Source organism: Galeopterus variegatus, unplaced genomic scaffold, assembly GCF_000696425.1.
Source record: "Galeopterus variegatus unplaced genomic scaffold, G_variegatus-3.0.2 Scaffold5301, whole genome shotgun sequence".
NCBI lineage: Eukaryota > Metazoa > Chordata > Mammalia > Dermoptera > Cynocephalidae > Galeopterus > Galeopterus variegatus.
The window spans coordinates 133263-154754 of record NW_007731412.1 but is presented as its reverse complement, the minus strand read 5'-3'; the positions used below and the strand labels follow the sequence as shown (position 1 = coordinate 154754).

Below are 21492 nucleotides of genomic sequence, written 5' to 3'. Positions count from 1 at the left end.
TTCCTGCCACAGGGCCTTTGCACAGGCCTGGGAGGCTCTTCCCCAGTCTTTCCCTCTGCCTGGAATGTTCTTCCCCAATATCTCCAGTGCTCACTCCCTCACTTCCTCCAGGCCTTTGCTCAAATATCTTCATCTCAGTACACCCTTCCCTGGTCCCCTGCTTAAAGCTGTAGCCCCTGCTTCCCCCGTCACCTTCTAACAGACCACATAATCCCTTATTTGTTTGGTTTACGGTTCTCGTTTAGTCATTCTTCCTGAGGCAGGGATGTCTGTCCATCTCATTCCCTGCTGTGGCCCCAGAGCCTGCACACAGCAGTCACTCAATAAATGCTTGAGCAAATAAACCATGGCATAAATGGCCAAGTCCCCTGGCCGCCCACATGATGCCCCACCCCCAGTCTTCCAGGGTGCTCACTCACATGTGATTTCCTCATGGGTGAATCCCAGGACCCGCAGGGACTCCAGTGTCTCATGGAAGAGCTCCCGCTCCTGGCCAGGAGAGGACGACGGCCCATTGGTCAGGAAGCGGTAGTGGGAGAAGGGCTCAAGGAGGAGGTCAGCTGCAGGGCACAATGAGTGTGGGTCAAGGTCAAGGGTGAGTGGTGCAGTCAGACTCACATCCCGGATTCATCGATGGTGACCCCAGGATGAGTGACTTCCCCTCTGTCAAATGGGTGAGGGTCCTTTTCTCACAGGTTTGGTGGGAATGGCCAGGTGTGGAGGGGGATCTCATTTAGCACATATGAGATCACTCCTCATGGGAATTGCCTAGAGCAGGCAGGAGCTACTTCTCAGGAGCAGAAATGGGCCAAGGAAGCCCAAATCAGGAGAGGCAATGGGGCGGCAGGAGCCAGCACCAGAGGACATATGGTTTCAGAAGCCACGGTGAGTGGGAACCTGGGTGAGGAAGGGTGACGTGGGAGCAGAAGCCAGGAGGTGGCACAAGCTACGGGTTGGAAGGAGCCAGAATATGAGGAAGCCAGGGGGCAGTGGGGGCCGGGACAAACCAGAGCCTTGGGCATTTCAGCAGCCAGAGGCAGAAGAGCAGGGAGCAAGAGACAGGAGGCCTCTCAGGCAGGAGTCAGTGCCCAAGAACCAGGGGCTAGCAGGGGCCAGAGGAAAGGGGCGCCCCGAGGCAGCCGGAGCCGAGAAGCAGCACAAACCAGGATCCTCAGGAAACACGAGGCTGCAGGAGCCACAGCAAAGCCAGTCACCACATAACCCCGGCTGGAGTAAGTAGAAGCCACGAGCAAGAGGAGTCACAGCAAATGGGAACCTTGGAGCCTCAGAAGCAAGTGTGAGCAGGAGTCACAGGGCCATGGAGCCAGGATAGGCAGGAGCTCAGTCACCACATAACCCCGGCTGGAGTAAGTAGAAGCCACGAGCAAGAGGAGTCACAGCAAACGGGAACCTTGGAGCCTCAGAAGCAAGTGTGAGCAGGAGTCACAGGGCCATGGAGCCAGGATAGGCAGGAGCCATGGAGCCAGGACAGCAAGCGTGAGGAAGACCCAAGAAAGAGCTGGAACCAAAGGGCAAGAGGCAACAGAATACACTACACAGCAAAAGCCAGGGGCCACAGAGCCTCACAAAAATAGACACCTGACAAGTATCGGTGCCCTTGCTTTCTTCCTCCTCCAGGGCCCAGAGATGCCAGAGGCCCCCACATGGGTCCCACCACACCCCTCGAGTAGGGCAGAACAGGGCAGCACTGACCTTTGAGCTGTTCTCCAGCGCCTCCAAGCAGCTGGTAGAAGATGTGGAAGCTGCACTCATCCTTGGCCTGGCGGATGGCTCGTGACTTCTCCAGCAGGTCTGGGCAGAGGTGAGTCAAGGTGCCAGAGTGGAGGGGAGAGAACCTCGCCCGGCCCCCTGGATGCTGCCAGGCCACGACAGGGGCTTGCCGTGACCTTGTTGCCCCCTTTGATTCTGTGAAGCTGTGGAGTTGTTCAGAGCCCAGCCTTGTGACTTTGCCACTAAGTGGATGAGTGGCTTTGGGCATGTCACTTAAGCATACATGCCTCAGTTTCCTCGTCTATTCAAGGGGTTTAAAAACAATACTCCTCAATGAGTTGCTCTGAACGTAAATGACTTAATATGTGTGAAGCACCTGAAACAGTGCCTGGTTCATAATTAATCACAGGTGAGACTGTCTCCTGCCATTATTATTCTCCTAGCCTCAGTTTCCCCATATGGATATTGGGGCTCCCACTTCCAACTAGACTCTGTCACTCTGCATGCTCTCTCCTACTAAGAGAGTTACATGGCATGTTTGCACACTAAAAAGTGGCAGGACATCTTGGAGCAAAATAAACACAGGATACCTCATTGACCCCACCATGTGCCCAAGCTCATGGACCAGCAAGCACAAATTTTGCAGAACCTACTTTGGGGAGCTTTGCCCAAGATCAGCTGCAAACCTAAGGTCTATTTTCCAGAAGTCCTGAGGTGTAACCTGCTTGCGTTAGTTGGGGAGATGTAAGGGAAGGGGCTTCCACAAGACAGGGTGGGGCAGGGGAGGTGCACACAGACCATGCAATCCTGGGTAACAATAGCCCTGAGCCTTGGTTTCCTCCTCTGTTAAATGGGTATGATAGCAGCATCTGTTGCTGGGGTGACAGAGGAGGCATGGAGATGACAGATGGAGAGCTCTCCAGGATGGCAGCAGGCACACAGTAAACACTCAAGAAATGCTGGTCACAATGATGCTGGCTCTGGGGATGATGCTGGTGCTGGTGCTGGGGGTCAGTCCGCACAGGCCAGTGCTCCCCACCCAGTGGGCCATGCCAAGACCCATCTGATTGGCTTGGGGCTGGGCATGGGCCTTGTGAGCATCAATCCACATTCTGGTCATCAGCCCCTGAGACAGCCAGCATGAGAGCTGTGCCCAGAGGGGGCAGCTGTGCTGGCTGGGGAGCACGGACAGGAGAAAGTCAGCAGTTGGAAGCAGGCAGAGAAGACAGTGTGGATATAGAAGGAGGTTGCAGGAACCAAGGGGAGGGGGCATGAGAAGGCAGGATTGATGGGGCAGGAAGAGCCACAAACTCTAAGAATCCAGGTGACCAGAAGCCATGAGGAAGGAGGTGGCACAAAGCAGAGAACAGGGGGGCCGCAGCAACTGCGGGAAGTTGCGGGACATGAGGCTGTGAGAGCCCAAGGAAGCAGTTCCCAGGGGGCGGCAGAAGCAATGGGAGCCAGCTGCCTGACAGCTGAGACCTGTGACCCCTCATGCCCTAAGCAGTCTTACCCGAGGCCCTTCCCACAGATTATGGAAGAAAGCGAGCTCATCAGGTACCCCTGGGGAGTGGGAACATGGCTTACTGTGAGCAATTGTTAACATTATGATTAATATTTATCAATGATACGGACATTGCTAATTCGCTTGAATCATTAATTGCTTGTTCGTGAGTGCTTACTATGTGACCACCGCTGTGGCTAAGCATTTGACTTACACGGTCCTCCAAACCCCTCTAGAGTAGGTCCTATGTTCCTTCCTCTTCTACAGAGGGAGCAATTGAGGCACAGAGTAGTCAAATCACATGCCTTAGATCCCACAGCCTCAAAGCAACAGAGCTAGGATTTGAACCCAGGTGGGTATGATTTCTTGGACAATCTCTTAATTCCTGCACTCCTGGAGCACTTGTGTTGTATTGTTTAAATTTCTTTAAATGTTTGCATGCCACCTGTGCAGAAAAGGATGAACACAGCAGGCCTGAAATGTTCTCCTTGGAAAGACCTGCTGGCAAGCTGAGCCCTGGGCTGGTGTCTGGGAAGCTGGATTTCTGGAGGATTCCCAGCACTCCATTACTGAGGGGAGGGCTCACTGGGCCTCAATGGTTTGTGCAAACAATGTGGCTTACACTGACTATCTGCTTTCCTTCTGGGAGGCTGGCATTTGGGTACAAGTTAGGCAGAGAGTGCTATGTGACCTGCCCCCAATAATAGCCCTGGGCACTGAGTCTCTGACGAGCTTCCATGGACATCTCACATGTGTTGTTACACCTCACTGCTGGAGGAGTTAAGTGCATTCCATGCGGCCCCACCGGGAGAGGACTCCGGACACTCATACCTGGTCTTTCCTGGACTTTGCCCCCTGTGGCTTTTCCCTTTGCTGACTTTGCCCTGATTCCTTTCACTGTAATAAACCATCGCCCTGAGCACGACTACAGGCTGAGTCCCGTGAGTCCTCCTAGCAAAGCACCAATCCTAAAGGTGGTCTCGGGGATCCCTGACCCACCACCCCACAGCAAGGCTGTGCCAGCCTTATAAAAACAACGGAAGCCCGTGCCCTCTTCCACGTGGAAATGCTGCGGCTGAGCACCCGGCACCCATCTGAACAGCTGGGCATCGGAGGTCCCTGCACCTGTGGGAGCCTGTTTCTTCTAAGTGGTGAGATCCAAAGGGCGGCCCTCCTCGGCCACCACCCGTGATCTTCCTGGATGCCCTTCAGGGTTGTGAGAGGATACAAGTCTCAATGTTGGCGCCCACGATATACCCGGCAACGTCAAAGTTGATGCGAATGAATTTGCCCTGAGGGGGGGGTAGTGGTGGGAGGGCTTCAGCTGAGGGTCCTCTCATCCACCCTCAGACCTGAAGGGTGCCCCAAACCATTCGCCCACCTCTCCCAGAGCTGGGGCTGCCCCTTGACTTTCTCTCTCCCTCTACCTGAACCCAACCGTCATTTTGAGCCCCCACTGAGGGACTCCCTGGGGAATCCAAGGTCCAGGCTGCTTTGACTTCTTTCTTCAGGACCCTGGTCCCCAGCCCCGTCCTCCCTCAGACCCAGGAGGCCCGCCCCCCAGCCCCTCCCTCACCCAACAGACCCACATGTCTTGGCCCCCAACACCCATCCCCCAGCTCCTGTACCCCTGACCCACATCCATGCTCTGCCCTCCCCCGGCACTCACGAATCGGGAGGAGTTGTCATTCTTCACTGTCTTGGCGTTGCCAAAGGCCTCCAGGATGGGATTGGCCTGAAGAAGCTGCCGCTCCAGCTCCCCCTGCAGGGTGCGGGAGAGGCTGCATCAGTGAGAACGGGGCGGGGCCGGCCCAGCCAGCGGCTGCATCTACAGCAGCTGAACACCTGCGTGTGAGCGGCCTCTGCCTATGGGTGTTGTGTGCCCACTTCTCTGCCTCTGGGACTTGCCCACCCATCTGTTGTGAGGGGAACAGGGAGATGTCTCCAAGACATATTGTTGAGTGGAAACCAAATCAAACAAAAACAAGTTGCAAAACAACACCTGCAATGTGATCCCATTAATAAAGAAAAAACATGACAAAACAAGACTCTTATTTCTACAGATATATACATGCTGGTAAACGTACAGAAAACGGTGTGCAAGGATACACACCAGACTGTCAACAGTGTAAGCCATTCCAAGGAAAGGGGCCGAGAGAAAGAAAGCAGGATTTCACTTTGACTTTTTTTTTTGTTGCTACAATGAATACTCATATATTACTTGTAAAAATTTTTTTTTTTTTTTAAGATGACCGGTAAAGGGATCTCAACCCTCAGCTTGGTGTTGTCAGCACCACGCTCAGCCAGTGAACGAACCGGCCATCCCTATACGGGATCCGAACCAGTGGCCTTGGTGTTATCAGCACCGCACTCTCCCGAGTGAGCCACGGGCCGGCCCTACTTGTAGAATTTTTAATTAAGGGGAAAATCTATACCATCTATGTAAAGAGCTTCAAACTGTCTGGCACACAGTATGCATTCAAGAAATGGTAGTTTTCTTCTCCAGCCAGGCTGCTCCACGGTAGGGACCTTACTCTGATCTCCCTCCAGTCCCCTCAGTGTTAGAGCCAGGCACATAGTAGGAGCTCAGTAATAATGTGTATTTTCTCTTAGTCTACAACTTGCTTGTGTTAGGATGAAATGGTATAAGCTAGGTGTGTGGCTTTGTCAAATGAAAAAACATATGCAAGGGGGAGGGCATGTGGCTTGGCACACAGAAGCACTTGATACATGAGCTCAGTTCCCTAGTAAGCTGTCAACTCTCTGGGTTGCGTGAATGCACAGCACCTGTAGGCCCTGTCTACACACATTTAGTAGATCAGCAGTAAATGATAGTTTTGCTCTCTGAGTTGTTTCATGTTGGTATCTGTGGCCCATCTGCACACACACAGTAGGCTGCCATAAATAGCCAAGGGGACCCTGCTTCCATGCACAGAGTAGGACTGCACTAAACAGCAGACCGGTAAGGGGATCTCAACCCTCAGCTTGGTGTTGTCAGCACCACGCTCAGCCAGTGAACGAACCGGCCATCCCTATACGGGATCCGAACCCGTGGCCTTGGTGTTATCAGCACCGCACTCTCCCGAGTGAGCCACGGGCCGGCCCTACTTGTAGAATTTTTAATTAAGGGGAAAATCTATACCATCTATGTAAAGAGCTTCAAACTGTCTGGCACACAGTATGCATTCAAGAAATGGTAGTTTTCTTCTCCAGCCAGGCTGCTCCACGGTAGGGACCTTACTCTGATCTCCCTCCAGTCCCCTCAGTGTTAGAGCCAGGCACATAGTAGGAGCTCAGTAATAATGTGTATTTTCTCTTAGTCTACAACTTGCTTGTGTTAGGATGAAATGGTATAAGCTAGGTGTGTGGCTTTGTCAAATGAAAAAACATATGCAAAGGGGAGGGCATGTGGCTTGGCACACAGAAGCACTTGATACATGAGCTCAGTTCCCTAGTAAGCTGTCAACTCTCTGGGTTGCGTGAATGCACAGCACCTGTAGGCCCTGTCTACACACATTTAGTAGATCAGCAGTAAATGATAGTTTTGCTCTCTGAGTTGTTTCATGTTGGTATCTGTGGCCCATCTGCACACACACAGTAGGCTGCCATAAATAGCCAAGGGGACCCTGCTTCCATGCACAGAGTAGGACTGCACTAAACAGCAAGCAGGCCATGGGTGCATGCAGTAGGGCTGCCATAAGCAGCAATGGGGGCCCTGGCAGGTATGCCTGTTGGTGCCTTGGACCCTGTCTATTAGGAAGACCGTGAGCTGGGGTGGCCAGGGCAGCATTAGGGGTAGTAAGAGTGAGGTGATCCCCTGCTACTCACATAAGACATGTTGCTGGTGGACGCCTGAGGAAGTCACAGGACACGAGACATGGATCAGGACACGGCACATGAAACATGGACAGACACAGGTGAACCGGTGGTCTAGGGCAGTGGTGAGGTAGGGGGGCAGAGGAACTCGGGAAAACAGGAGTGTGGAGTGCGGTGGCCTGGGAGGAACCACATGCCTGGGTTTGAACCCTACTATACCCCTTCCTGATTATGTGACCAACAACTTAGTCACCCCATCTGTGCTTGGGGTTTCTCATCTTTAACACAGGAAAACAGTGTTAAGTTAATGTGAGCAAAGAGCTTAGAATAGTGGGGAACACTATATAATGTTCACTTAGACAAAAACTGGGCATTGTGCACACCTAAAACCAGGCCCCACACACAGTAGGTGCTCAGAAAATGAAGCACCTACTAAGTGCCAGGTGCCATTCCAAGGGCCTCGCATCTCTGCATCCACCCTGCCCCGCTCCAAGTGCCACTCCAGGCAAACAGTAGGTACTCAGGTGACTTGGGCAGCCACAAGAAGTCCCCACACTAACCATGGCCTTCCATAAGGGAGGCAGGCAATGTGGTGGGTGGAGCAGACCCCAAGACGGAGGAGGCATTGCTGTCGGCAAGGCCAGGGGCTGTCCCAAGGCTGAATGCTTACAGGGACACCTGGCTCCTTCCTGCCCTTTGGCGAGGATGCCACATGGGCAAGGTACTGGATGACCTTCTTGGTGTTTTCCGTCTTCCCAGCTCCAGACTCCCCACTGTGGAGAGAAGGGGAAGCAAAGGCAATCAGCCATAAGGCCAGGCAAGCCCCCGCTGCCCTGCCCATCCCAAACAGAGCCACACCCAGCGGGGACCCCTCCTCCTCCAGGAAGTCCTTCCACATTACTCACGTGCAGAGAATGGACTGATCCTCACGATCTGCAGGGGACAGAGGAAGGGGGCCATGTCACCTGAGAGGGTCTCTCCAGCAGGACCCCCTGGCCCTTACACTGGCTACTGCCTTTTCAAAATCATTCTTGACGAGTAAAGAAAAGCTTGAGTTTTCATGCACGACACTCCTGAATTCTAATACCCCGCCCCGACTAGGCCTCGCGCTCACTGTGTGACCCTGGGAAATCAGCTGTCCCTCTCTGAGCTTGATTTCCTCACCTCTAAAGTGGAGACAATAAATCCCAAGTGAACAGAATATGAGAGCACTTCAAAAAGTTAGTGGAAAAATAGAATTAAAAGATCATACAAATCTTTCCATGAACTTTTTGAAGACCCCTTGTATCATTCATTCAACAATCTCAATTAGAGACCATACTGTATGTCACCTGATGCTGGGCGTGAGAAAACCAAAGACAAGAGAGTGAGGTCCTGGACTCCAGAGTTTCCCCTTTGATACAAGATGCCTCCCCCAGCATCTACCCTGGGCCTGACACAACCCTTCCACAAATGCACACTGACCACCTACTAAGCACCAGGCACCAATGGGATTGAGGAGTTGGCGAGGTGTCTATCCTCATGGAGCTTCCACTTAAGTGCGGAAAACGAAAAGACACAGAAACTACTTAGGAATCTTCTGCCTCCAAATGTCCATAGAGCCAGGATTGAGAAACTCTGCTAGAAAGTAACAGAAAGTGACTTGGGGAGGAGGAGAAGGGAGAAGACCAGGAAGCCTTCTCGGAAGAGTTGACATTTAAAGCAGGGGAGAGTGTTCCAGGCAGAGGACACAGCCAGGGCAAAGGCCTTGAGGTAGGACCAAGTTAGGAAAGTCTGGGAGACAGACAGGAGGCCATTGGGGCTGGGAGAGGGGACAGAGAGGGTGAGTGGTGCTGACAGGTTTTGAAGCCATGATTAAATGGTCTGGATTTTTTTTTAAGAAGGGGGATAGGCCTCTGGACGGTTTTAAGCCAGGGAGTGAGCTGTATTCAATAGGGCCTCAGAGTCAGCAGACTGGGTTAGAGAGCCATATGGGCATGGGTTCAAGACCCAGCTGCCTCTCTGCCTTCCTGTGTGACACTGGGCCAGCCTCTGGGTTGCTCTGTGTCTTGGTTTCCCCATCTGAAAAATGGGGCTCAAAACAGCCCATCTCACAGAGTTGTAGTCAGAACTCAGGGAGAATGTTCAAAATGTGATCAGCATGGTTCCTGGCACAGGACAAAAGTACAATACACAGTGTGACATACAGAGAGGCAGCATCAGGGGCCCCACCTTGGCCACCCACCCACCAGTGTAACCACTGGAAATAACTGCAGTGCTCTGTGCCTCTCTTTACCCACGTGGAAATCAGGGCTAACGAGAGACAGTGTGACATACAGAGAGGCAGCATCAGGGGCCCCACCTTGGCCACCCACCCACCAGTGTGACCATTGGAAATAACTGCAGTGCTCTGTGCCTCTCTTTACCCACGTGGAAATCAGGGCTAACGAGAAAACCTACTTCATGGGGTTGCTATGAGGTTAAATGAGTTAACCCAGCAAAAACTGATAGAACTGACAGGAGAAATAGATGAATCCACTATTCTAGTTGGAGACCTCAACACCCCTCTATCATAAATAAACAGATCCAACAAGTAGGAAATCAGTAAGGACACAGCTGAACACAACACCATCAATCAACCAGATAGAATGGACATCTGTAGACTATGTCATGAAACAACAGCAGAATGCACATTCTTCTCAAACTCACATGGAACATTTCCCAAGACAGACCACTTTCTGGGCCATGAAACACATCCTAGCAACTTTGTTTTTGGTGGCTGGCCAGTAACGGGGACTGAACCCTTGACCTCGGTGTTACAAGGCTGCACTTTAACTGACTGAGCTAACCAGCCAGCCTTTAACAACTCTAAAAGAAAAGAAATCATACAATGTCTGCTCTCAGATCACAGTGAAATTAAACTAAAAATCAGTAGCAGAAAGATAACTGAAAAATTCCAAAATATGTGAGGATCAAACAACACCCTTCTAAACAACATATGCATGAAAGAAAAAAATCTCGAGAAATAAGTTAATCCATGTAAAGTGCTTGGCACAGAGTAGGCACCCACCCTTACTTTATTGTATATTGATTCCTAAAATATATAATAACTTGCATATAATAATAGCTAAAAATTATTATAAAAATAAATATATAACAAATTATATAATCAAATAAACTGTTACCTCTTACTATATATAAATTTATAGTGTGAGTATAAGTATATTTTCTATGAGTATGTTCTATTACACAACATATTATATATTGTATATTATACCAGTGGTTCTCAAACTTGAGCCCACATAAGAACCATCTGGGGACCTTGTCAGAAATGAAAACTTGGGCCCCACTTCAGATAAAATCTGCTGAGTCAGAAACTGTGGGTGGTGCTTAGCAATCAGTGTTTTTTTTTTTTTTCCTTTTTGTCTTTTTTCGTGACCGGTAACGGGATCACAACCCTTGGTGTCGCGCCCGTTCTTCGCTCAACCAGTGAGCGGACCAGTCTCTATATGGGATCCGAACCCTCGGCGGGAGCACTGCCACGCTCCCAAGTGCCGCACTCTACCGTGAGCGGACCGGTCTCTATATGGGATCCGAACCCTCGGCGGGAGCACTGCCGCGCTCCCAAGTGCCGCACTCTACCAAGTGCGCCACCGGGCCAGCCCAGCAATCAGTGTTTTTACAAGTTCCTAGGTGATGCTGATGTTGCTGGTAAGGAGACCACACTCTATGAACCACTGCATTATACAATGTAAATATATTATTATAACAGAGAACAGAAATACATTAAACAAGTATAATACATTCAGTATAAACATACTGCTGTACACTATTATAGTCATATGATATAAACTGATATAAATTTTTTAATGTTTATCATGTATTTAGCATATACTAAATATTTATTCAAATAGATGATATATAACAAATACATTATGTCTATTACATACATTCATTACATAATTTTACCCCTTACCAGCCAGCCACCAAAAATGAATTTAAAAATTAATGAATTAATTTTGCCAGGACTGATCTGCATTGTCACAGGGTGGATGGCAGCCCGTTAGGCGGGGCTAGGGTGCACACCTAACCAGCTGCACACAGCAGCCTCACGCAGCCATCTGTCTAAGGGGCTGCATATCCCCCAAGAAAACGTAGATCATGTCTATAATTCAACAATAAATGTTGAATGAATGAACACTGAGAATTACTGTCTCAAGGGAAACTTTTACAGAAGCCTGGTACCAATTGGCTCCCAAACAATATTGTTGAGAAAAGGGGTGAACAGATAGATAAAAAGGGGCCTGCGTGGTAACATCTAGGATCTTCCTCACTCAGCCCTCTATTTCTATTCCCTCTGACCCCCTAAGAAGTGTCACAGAGTCTGAAATCCCTGAGCTATCATCTGACCCGGACCCTCACTCCTGGCAGCTCCCTGCAGCAGTGCCTGGCCCAGCCTCCACTGAAGAACTGCCTCACAGGCCTAAAGCCCCAGACCCACACTCACCCTGGAGCATGCTTCGGTAGGCCCCCTCGGTCACCGCATACACATGGGGAGGCACCTCGTGGCGCTTCTTGCCCCGGTACATCTCCACAATGGCCTCCGTGTAGATGGGAAGCTGCTTGTATGGGTTGATGACCACACAGAAAAGGCCGGAGTATGTCTACAGTGGGCAAGAGGGGAGAGGGCCTCAGCTGCCTGCCTGCAGCCCAGAGAGCAACACAGAGCTGCTGGGTACAGCTGGGCAGGTTGTACACTGCACAAGGGTATCTGCGCATGGTCTGTCTACACTATGACAATGTAGATTTGAATATTTGTTATGAATATTTTCAGACTGATGATAGAAAAGAATCTTTCCAAATTACACAAAGGCACTATATAGATGAAGATTTTCCCCAAGAGAGAATGTGGGCTTTGCAGCCAGCCAGACTTGGGTCATAGCCTGTGGTTGCCTGGACTTACACACACATGAAATTACCATGTGTGAGATCGTCCGAGTAAGCATTCTTTGCAGCTGCAAAAAACTGGAAATGAACTAAATGTACATTCACACAATGGATTCCTACGAATCCACTGAACGTCAGTGTACAGATATGGGACTATCTCCAAAATACTATCAAGTGAAAGGAAATGAGTTGAGAGCTGTGCATGATAAGCTACCATTTGCATGAAAAGGGTGGAAGAGGAATATTTTTATATATTTGCTTGAAGACACATATCTCCGGAAGGGGGCTCATGGTATCTGAAGCAACTGAAATGCAGCAGGAACAGATTCACAGGTCCTTCTATGATTGTGTTTAGTGGTACATTCTTATTGGAGAAAATACTAAATTTCAGGTTCGAGGTGCATGAAAATAAAGATATAATTTTTTTTTTGGCATCCAAGTTCATGGACCCCCTGAATCCTATACACACACCCGTTGGGCCTAGATTCAGGACTCTGTAACAGTTTAAGGACCACTCCATCAGAGTATCAGAGAGGCAAGAGGCACTCAACATACACAGAGGCATTAGATCACTAGAGAACTAGCTAGCCACTTAGCTAAACCAGCCAGAGAGATAACTAGCTAAGCTAGCTAAAGTTAGATAGCTAAACTAGGCAGAGAGCTAGCTGCTTAATGGCTTAGGTAGTTAACTATTTAACTAGTTAGCTACTTGAGCCAGCTAGTCACCTACTTAGCTAGTTAACTGGCTAGCTGGTTAGCAGCAGGACTGCTTTACACTCCCAGAATGCCTGGGCTTCTCAAGCAGGGTAGGGTGTGGCCATCACAGGCTTCCCGGCTCCCAGGTGCCAACCTTCTAACGGTGGGAGGGTGGGTGGCCAGCCAGGAGTAGAACAACCGGTTTGCTGGGCGTCTGCCCTCCCGGCCTGCAAGGGCTGCTCCCAGGAGCTCTCTGGCTCTCAGAGGGCGGGGCAGCCAGACCACATTCCCTGGGAGGGTATCTCATGGCTGCTGGCGCCCCGGCCCCCACCCCTAGCTGGCGGAGGGACCCACTCCCCATGCCACCCCCCCAATGCCTGTCCCCTCCTACCAGCCACACCTCATTCCCAGACAGACACCCTGGGAACAGAAACCTGAGCTACCCAAAAAGGCCAGAGGGGCAAAGGGCAGAGGCTGGTGTACCCAGAGAAGGTTGGGGATACCATGTCACCAGGATGGAGCTGATCTGGAATGGCTGCCCCAGCCCTCAGGGCTCTGAAGACAGACCTGTCCCCACCTCTCTATACCCCAGAGACATTCCCCATAGTCTCAGTTTCCTCCTTGAGAAATGGAGGACGACACTCCCCACCTCATTACAAAGGCTGTAGGGATTAAGAGAGATAATGAATAAAAACCAGCTGGGCCAAGGCAGAGCCCATATAATGCACTCTAAATATGGGTCCTGAGACTCTCACATTTCCCATCCCCACTGGGAGCCAAGGGCTTGCTCAGACTTTGAAGCTACGCCATGCTGAGTTTGAGTTCAGATGCAGCATTTTCTGGCTAAGTGTGACTTTGCACAAAGGGTTTGCCCTCTCTGAAGCTCAGTTTCCAGCCCTGTCACCTAGAAGGGTTCTAAGAGGGAAATGCTATAATGCATCTTCCAGTGCCTCTCAGAGCAGGGAGCTCCATTAATGGGTTCCCTCCCTGCCCCAATAGTCCAAGTAAATGGACTGAGAACCTGAGCGACTCAAGGCCAAACAGCCTATCAGTGGCAGAAACTAGATTTTTGGAGCCCCACACACTCCACTTTCTACTCGGCAGCACTACCTTCCCCACCACCAGTTGGCCAGTCAACAAACATGTATTAAACACAAGTCCTAAGACAAGTAGGGCGGAGCTTGAATCCTAGCTCTAACATTTTCTAGCTTGGTGGCTTGAGCAAGCAACCATTCTGAACTTCACTGTCATCCTCTAATGGGGCAGGAATAGCACTTCCCACAAAGGGTGGCTGGAAGCCATCCACAAGTTCATGAGGTATGCACAGGGCTTAGCATGGACCCCAAAACACTGCATGTTCAATACGTAGACATTATCAGCCCTCTCCAAGCTGTTGAAACAGGAGGCTATAATCCTTACCTCACAGCCTTATGTGGATGGAGAGAGGGTCAACAGGATCATATTGCAAAGAAGTTTATAGCAGCAACCAACCGAGAAAGTGGGCACTCACTAAGTGCTAATGATTATTATTAAGGCCCAATTTGCTTCCCAACTTGGCTTCTGGAATCTTCTATCTCACTTTCATTTCTTAGGCCTCAATTCTCTGGCTCCCTGGCCACAGCCTTAGCTCAGGCCCCACCATATTTTCCCGTGAACTTTCTGAATAATACTCCTAGTGCAGTGGCTAGCATCTGGGGTCTGGAGTCAGACCAACCTGAGTTCAAATCCAAACTTAGCCCTTTTCTAGCTATGGGCTTTGTCCAAGTCCTGCACTCTCTCTGAGGCTCCATTTCCCTACCTGCAGAATGGGATGAGACCAGATACCTCACAAGGTTGCTGGAAGGGTGCAGAGTATTTATTAAAAGACAAAGTGGCTCAGTATTTTGGGTGTCACTCTGATCTCCCTGGCCTTTGGTGAGATGCAGGGAAGTGGATCAGGCAGAAGCCTGTTTCCCAGAGCTTGTAAAGGTGTGTGAGTAATCGGAAGGGGCTGGTGCAGTGGGAGAAGGCACCAACCTTATTCAGGATCAGACAGCCCTCAATTCAAATCCCACATCTGCCACCACAAGCTGAGGGGCCCTAAGCCAACCACTGCCCTCTCAGAGCCTTGGTCTCCAAATGAGAGTTAGACTTCCTAAAAATATTCTAATCTTGGGCTTTGTGACCCTCAAGAGGGTGGATGTTGGAGCAAGGCCGTGAGACCCCACCAGTCTAAGCTGGTGTTTGGAGCATGACTCTGGGGCCAGCTGCCTGGGTTCAAATCCTAGCATGACTCCTTCATGGCTGGATCACCCAGGCCCCCATCACTTAACATTCCTTAAACATCAGGCGTTATCAACAGTCCCTGGCCCAGAGGTGAGCTGCTAACCTACAAGCAGCACTTAGAACAGTGCTTGGCACATCATAAGTCCTCAGTAAATATTTGCTAGCTATCCATTATTATTATTTTTCATTATTATTGTCGACATTCCTTGTCAAACTCTCTCATCCTGTTTGCTCTTATGTTAAATGGAATTAATAACTCCTTGGCTGACCATTAGAACTACCCTGGAAGCTTATTAAAAATACCAATGCCCATGTCATGGTCCCAGAGAGCTTAATTTAAATGGTCTGGGGTGGGGCTCAGGCCTCCCAGAGCTACTTTCTAAGACTTCCCCAGATGATTCTAACATGAAGCCGGGATTAAGAACCATTACCCTTCCCCATCCATTTGCTGTAAAGATTAACGTGACAGACATCAAATACTTAGCACAGAGGTGGTTTGACCACCAGAGTCAACCTCACTATCATCAATTCCATCTTAATCGTAAGAGGCACCATAGCAAAGTGAGAAAGGCTGGAGCCAGACTACCCAGGTCTATGCATGACCTTGGTCAAGGAACTTGACCACTCTGTGCCTCAGTTTCTTTATCTGTAAAATGGGGACCAAATGCTTTATAATTGTGAAAATTTACTGAGACAACTATTTTAGAAAGCTTAGAAGAATGCTTAGTAAATGCTTAGCAATTGTTAGGTTTCATTGTTATTAACTTTCTCTGGGCCTCAGTTGCCTCTTATGTAAACTGGGGATAATAATAGACTCTACCTGACCTAAAGTGAGATTAAATAAATTAATGTATAGAAGGCCGTTAAGACAGAGCTATCATGTCGTTTCTATACTCATTGGTTCTCATAAATTATCATTACAGATCCATATCCCTTTTTCAAAACCCTTGGGGTGAATTATATTTGAGGAATCGGAATTTTTTATATTTTAGAAAAACAATACGATTTACCGATCACATATGTTACATGACACCCCTCATCGGGTCTGAGGCTGTCCTACTAATCCAATCATTTATAATTTGGCAACTAAGTGTAGGAATAGTTAACAGCACATGGGATAAAGATTATAAATAGCCTCAAGTTAATTGAGGTGGGGATGCTGACACTCAGCTGCCCACCCTGGACGAGGCTCTCCCACAGGCAGGAGGCCACTCACATAGATGAGGCCTGAGTAGTATCGCTCCCGAAGGTTGTGCAGGACCGAGGCCTCATTGAGGCAGGTCAGCTCAGCCATATCCTCCGCCTTGCTGAACTTGGGGGGGTTCATGCGCTGGATCTGGTCCCGTGGAAGCCGCAGCCGCCGCCCGCTCTCCGCCAGCTCCACCTCGGCCTCCTCCTCTCCCTCATCTCGCAGCGCCGCGGCCTCGAACCCATGGAGCTCCGAAGGCACCCACACGAGGCGCCGGGCCGTCCACTCCACCTGTGGGGAGGTGCCCGAGCTCCCAGGCCCGCCACCCACGCTGGGCCCGCTGGGCGCAAACAGAAACGACTGGGCTGCCTCAGGCACCGGGCCCGGCCTGGAGGGCACCTTCCGCCCAGGCACCGACATGGTCACCGCTGCCATGGTCTGCAAGGGAGAAAGAAAGGGGTGGTGGTCAGGTGTGGGTAGAGGTCAGGTGATGCTCCATCCCCAGTGCCCCCCACCCCAACCCCAATTCCCCCAGGCAATTCCCTCTGCCTTCCTTCCCCAGACTTCCTTTCACACTTCTGCAAAATGGGTCAATAGACCTAGCGCACTCATTCCATTCATCCACCTCTCTACCCATTCATCCATTCATCCATCCATTCATTCATTCATTCATTCATGCATGCAATAATTACTTAATAAGCAAGGCTGAGAAGTAGGCATAGTTCTAGGCCTTGTCAATAGACCTAGCGCACTCATTCCATTCATCCACCTCTCTACCCATTCATCCATTCATCCATTCATCCATTCATTCATTCATTCATGCATGCAATAATTACTTAATAAGCAAGGCTGAGAAGTAGGCATAGTTCTAGGCCTTGTCAACTTAGCAATGAACAAGTCAGAAAAAGATCCCGACCTTCATAAGGAGTTTACATCCTAGCCCTGGTCTGTCCCATACGGGAGCTACCACCACATGTGGGCTGCTCAGCACTTGACTTGCAGCAAGTGCAACTGAGGAAACAAATGCTTAATTTTATTCCATTTAATTAAATTCAAATATAAATAGCCCCTTGTGGCTACTAGACACTTGGTTTTCTAAGTGTAAAATACACATCTAATTTCAAAGACTTAGAATGACAAAATGATAGCTTATTGGTATTTTTTTGATGACATAAAATAATGATATTTTGAATATATTGGATTAAATAAAATATATCATTAACATTAAAGTCACCTGTTCCTTTTCAATTTTTTTCTTTCTTTTTTTTCTTTTTTTTTTTTTGTCTTTTGTCTTTTTCCGTGTCCGGCAACGGACCGCAACCCTCAGTGTCGCGCCCGCACCGGACCACACCGGCAGCGGGATCGCAACCCTTGGTGCTGCGCCCGCACCTCGCTCAGCCAGTGAGTGGGAACCGGTCTGTATGTGGGATCCGAACCCTCGGCGGGAGCACCGCAGCGCTCTCAAGCGGCGCACTGTAGCAGTGCGCCACCGGGCCGGCCCCAATTTTTTTCTTTCTTAATGTAGCTAATAGAAAATTTTAAATTCCAGGGCCAGCCCGTGGTTCACTCGGTAGAGTGCGGTGCTGATAACACCAAGGCCACGGGTTCGGATCCTATATAGGGATGGTCGGTTTGCTCACTGGCTGAGCGTGGTTCTGAGAACACCAAGCCAAGGGTTGAGATCCCCTTACCGGTCATCTTTAAAAAAAAAAAAGAAAGAAAGAAAATTTTAAATTCCATATTTGGCTTGCATTCTATTTCTACTGAACAGAGCTGCTCTAATCCCAGGAGACAGATTAAAAGATAAATAAGTAAATTATATAGTATGTTAAATGGTGATAAAATGCCAAGGAGATAAATAAAGCAGGGAACAGAGGATGTTGGGGTTGAGGATGTTGAAGTTTCAATCAGGGTGGCCAGGGAAGGCCTCTCTGATGTGGCATGTAAATAAGGACCCGAGAGATGAAGGGAGCAAGCCATGGGGAAGTCAGGAGGAAAGGCTTTCCAGACAGCCAGTGCAAGGACCCTGAGGCAGGAAGATGCCTGTATGTCTGTGGCTGGTGTGGCTGGAGCCGAGTCACTGAAGGGAAGAGAGTAAGGAGGTGAGGTAAGAGAGGGAATAAAAGATGTGACCTTGCTTTTACTCTAAGATATGAGCCCAGGGAGGATACCGATGTAATTTTTGTCATTCAGGTTTTTTTCTGACCACCTCTGGTCACGCCTTCCTCACGCCTGCAGAACAGACTCAAATCTTACCACCTCACTTAACAGTTACTTCCTTCTTCCAGACCTGGCTTCCTTCTCCTTAAATTGGGGAGGCTGGCCTTACTCACTCAGTCCTTCATTCATCTGACACTCTCTGAGGCCTTTCAAGCACCAGGCTCTGCTCAGAGTGGGTCTGGGGACCCAGAGATGAGTCAGACAGGTGCCCTGCCTCGAGGAGCTCCTAGCCTGGGGGTGAACCCAGCTCTAGTCTCAGATCACGACAATGGAACATGAGCTGTAAACTATGATGGAGGCAACCATCCCAGAGTAAGCCAGAATGTGCCAGGCCCCTCCCTGCCCTCCAGGGGGCCACAGACTGTAGTGAACAGACACAGCACTTCCCCAGCAGTCCAAGCATCAGTTGGAAAAAAAATATTCTCCCTGTCCCACATTGTGCCCTCCTCCTGAAGAAGTCTGCCCCTACTCTCGTCCAGTGCCCCAGACATACCCACTACTGTGCCACCACATGAGTCACAGAACACTGGAACACTTCTGCCTCCCCCACCTTAATGCTTCTACGTCTGCCCATCAGGCCTAGAGACACCTGCCGCCGCCACCCCCATACCCCTGGGGAAATATTTCCAAACACCCAGCTCCCCTTCAAGTATCCACAGATCTGGTCCCAACAGACTCCTGTCTTGCCCTCGGAGCTTCTCTACATGGAAACTCAGCTCTGGCTCATAAGTCCCACTTCCTCCCAGACCATGTCCTCATCCCCCAGCACCAGCAGTTCTTGTTCCTGATGCTCTTGGGCCTCAAACCCTGGACCCCTGCACTCCAAAAACAGTGGGGCATTTCTCCACCCACCCCACCCCCGACCTCTAAATGGCCAAGGCTCACCCCAGGCCCCTGTGTGGCCTTGATACACCCAGAGCCAAGCTCCATCTCTGGGACTTTACCCCATACCCTCTACCCACCCCACCCTACCCACTTCCTCTCCAGCGCTGTGGCCTTTGACCAGGAAGGGTTTGGGAGTTTTTGCAGTCGCCCAGTCTTATGCCTCCCCTCCTTGGAGCCAGAAGTCCAAGCCCCTATCCCTCTCCTCCCCCAGGCTCACTAGTCGGGGTCCCCAGCCTCCTAATCTTCCAGGACCCAGGAGTCTGAATCCCCAGCCCTTTCCTCCCTTGGAACCACAAGTGCAGGCCCCCTCACCTCACTGCAGCTGAGCTAGAGGTGAGGATACTGAGCCTGAGGATGAAGAAAAGTCCTGATGAGGCGGGCTTGCAAGTCCTACCTCCAAAGGGCTGAGCCCCTCTGGCTACCCCGCTCTCCCTCAGCCAGCAGGAACGCTCTACCAGGGCTCATTACTATCACCTGGGCAGGTGAAAGCACCTGCCCTGGGAGGGGCAGAGACTGCTGGGCTTGAAAAGGAAAAGGAGCCAGGGATCCACCCCTGGGGCAGGGGTTGGGGCCCTTGGCATCCAGCCCTCTGACTTCAGCTTAGTGCTATGATTCAGGGATTGCAATTCAGGAGTTCCGGTCCCCCACCCCCTCCTCCTTCAGGCCCAGGAATCCAGGCCCCCAGCCCGCACTCCTACAAACCCGGAATCCAGGCTCCAAATTCCCTCTTCCTTCAAGACCCAGGACTCCAGGCCCCCAGACCCAGAATCCTGTCCCCAGTCCTTTCCTCCTTCAAGACCCAGGACTCCAGGCCCCCAGACCCAGAATCCTGTCCCCAGTCCTTTCCTCCTTCAAGACCCAGAAGTCCCGGCTCGCGGCGCCGTCCTCACTCAGACCGGGGATACCTGGTCCCCAACCCCCCTCCACGGATCCAGGAGTCCGAGCGCCCAACACCCTTCTCCCCAGGATACAAGCGCCCGAGTCGCCGCCCCCTCAACCCGCCAATCCTCAGGGCTACCTGGGGGCGCCGGCCAGAGCAGGGAGATGGGAAGGGGACACGAGAATCCCAGGACCTCTTCAGAGCACTCAGGTGCTGCTACCTCCGCGGTCCAGCGCGGGGCGGGGCCACGTCGCGTCCCGGGGCGGGGGCCCGGCTCTGACGTCACCAAGCACCTGCCGGTCTGGGGAAGGGGGCGGGTCCTGGAGCTGCTGGGCCTTTGACAGGGAGAAGTGGGGGGGGACTGGGATGAGCCAGTCGCCAGGTGGGCGGCGGCGGCGGCGGCGCCAAGGGCTCCTCCTTCTTGCGGGCAAAGGTCAAGGACCTGCGGCGGAGAGAACTGAGGATTCCTGGGATTCGAATCCCGCTCAAGCTTCCCGGGGCTCAGCTTTCCTCTCTGTGAATTGCGGCCAATGAAATTAATAATAAAAGGAAGCGGAGAAAGTGCCCAGCCAGTGCTTCATCATTTAACCTCTCTGAGCCTGCTTCCTCAACACTGGAAATGGAACAACACAATCCACTTACGAGTACCGAGGAAGACGACAAAATGTTATTCCGGCCTCCCGAGCTTCAGTCTCCTCACGGGTGACATGAGAACTAAATAGTGATAAGAGCGCCTACTATGTGCTAGGTGTTTTTCTGCTCTTTGAACAGCTCTTCCAGATCACAAAATGCTCTCAAAACCAATGAGATAGAAACGATCAGCATCGCCATTTCTCTGATGGGGAAACTGAGGCACGGAGCAGCAACGTAACACAATCAAGATCATACAGTCAGTAAGAGAGCTAGGATTTAAGCCCAGACCGTTATCTGCCATTCTGAAGGAGGGGAATTGGGGAGAACGTGTAGTATGTCCTCAAAAACGTCAATTTCCCCGTCCCAGGTGGTAACTCTGCGAACTTCCCCCACCCCTCCTACGTCTTAGGGACCACCGCATTCCTTAAGGGACTAGTGTGGGATTAAAAAGGTTAAAGGACACAGCACACAGTTGTCTCCGAAGTGTTACTCTCCACCCCGTCCCCCTGCAGTCACCGCCTCTTTCCGGCCTCAGTTTTTTCGTCTCTGTAAAATGGGTATAATATAACCCACCTCGCGTTAATATGATAATGAAGAAAATTATGTACTTAAAAAAATAAAAGCGCCCAAGTACATTGTAAGTGCTCAAATATGTCTTTCCCCAGGGCCGGCCCGTGGCTCTCTCGGGAGAGTGCGGTGCTGATAGCACCAAGGCCACGGGTTCGGATCCCATATAGGGATGGCCGG

At 50.7% G+C, this 21492-nt stretch overlaps 1 protein-coding gene across 1 annotated transcript in view; it reads right to left on the bottom strand.

Moving 5' to 3' along the window:
- Positions 1-419: 419 nt before the first annotated feature.
- The window catches only part of LOC103604643 (myosin-14-like), a gene marked incomplete at its 3' end in the record, with an annotated part of 34915 nt that continues 13842 nt past the window's right edge, over positions 420-21492 (bottom strand). Inside the window, exons 3-11 of the mRNA XM_008589219.1 lie at positions 16155-16565; positions 11538-11694; positions 7957-7984; positions 7722-7824; positions 7064-7087; positions 4905-4997; positions 4464-4527; positions 1714-1812; positions 420-560 (exon numbers count right to left, since the gene is read on the bottom strand). Coding sequence (XP_008587441.1) covers positions 420-560; positions 1714-1812; positions 4464-4527; positions 4905-4997; positions 7064-7087; positions 7722-7824; positions 7957-7984; positions 11538-11694; positions 16155-16565 — 1120 coding nt within the window. The remainder of the gene's footprint in view (positions 561-1713; positions 1813-4463; positions 4528-4904; positions 4998-7063; positions 7088-7721; positions 7825-7956; positions 7985-11537; positions 11695-16154; positions 16566-21492) is intronic.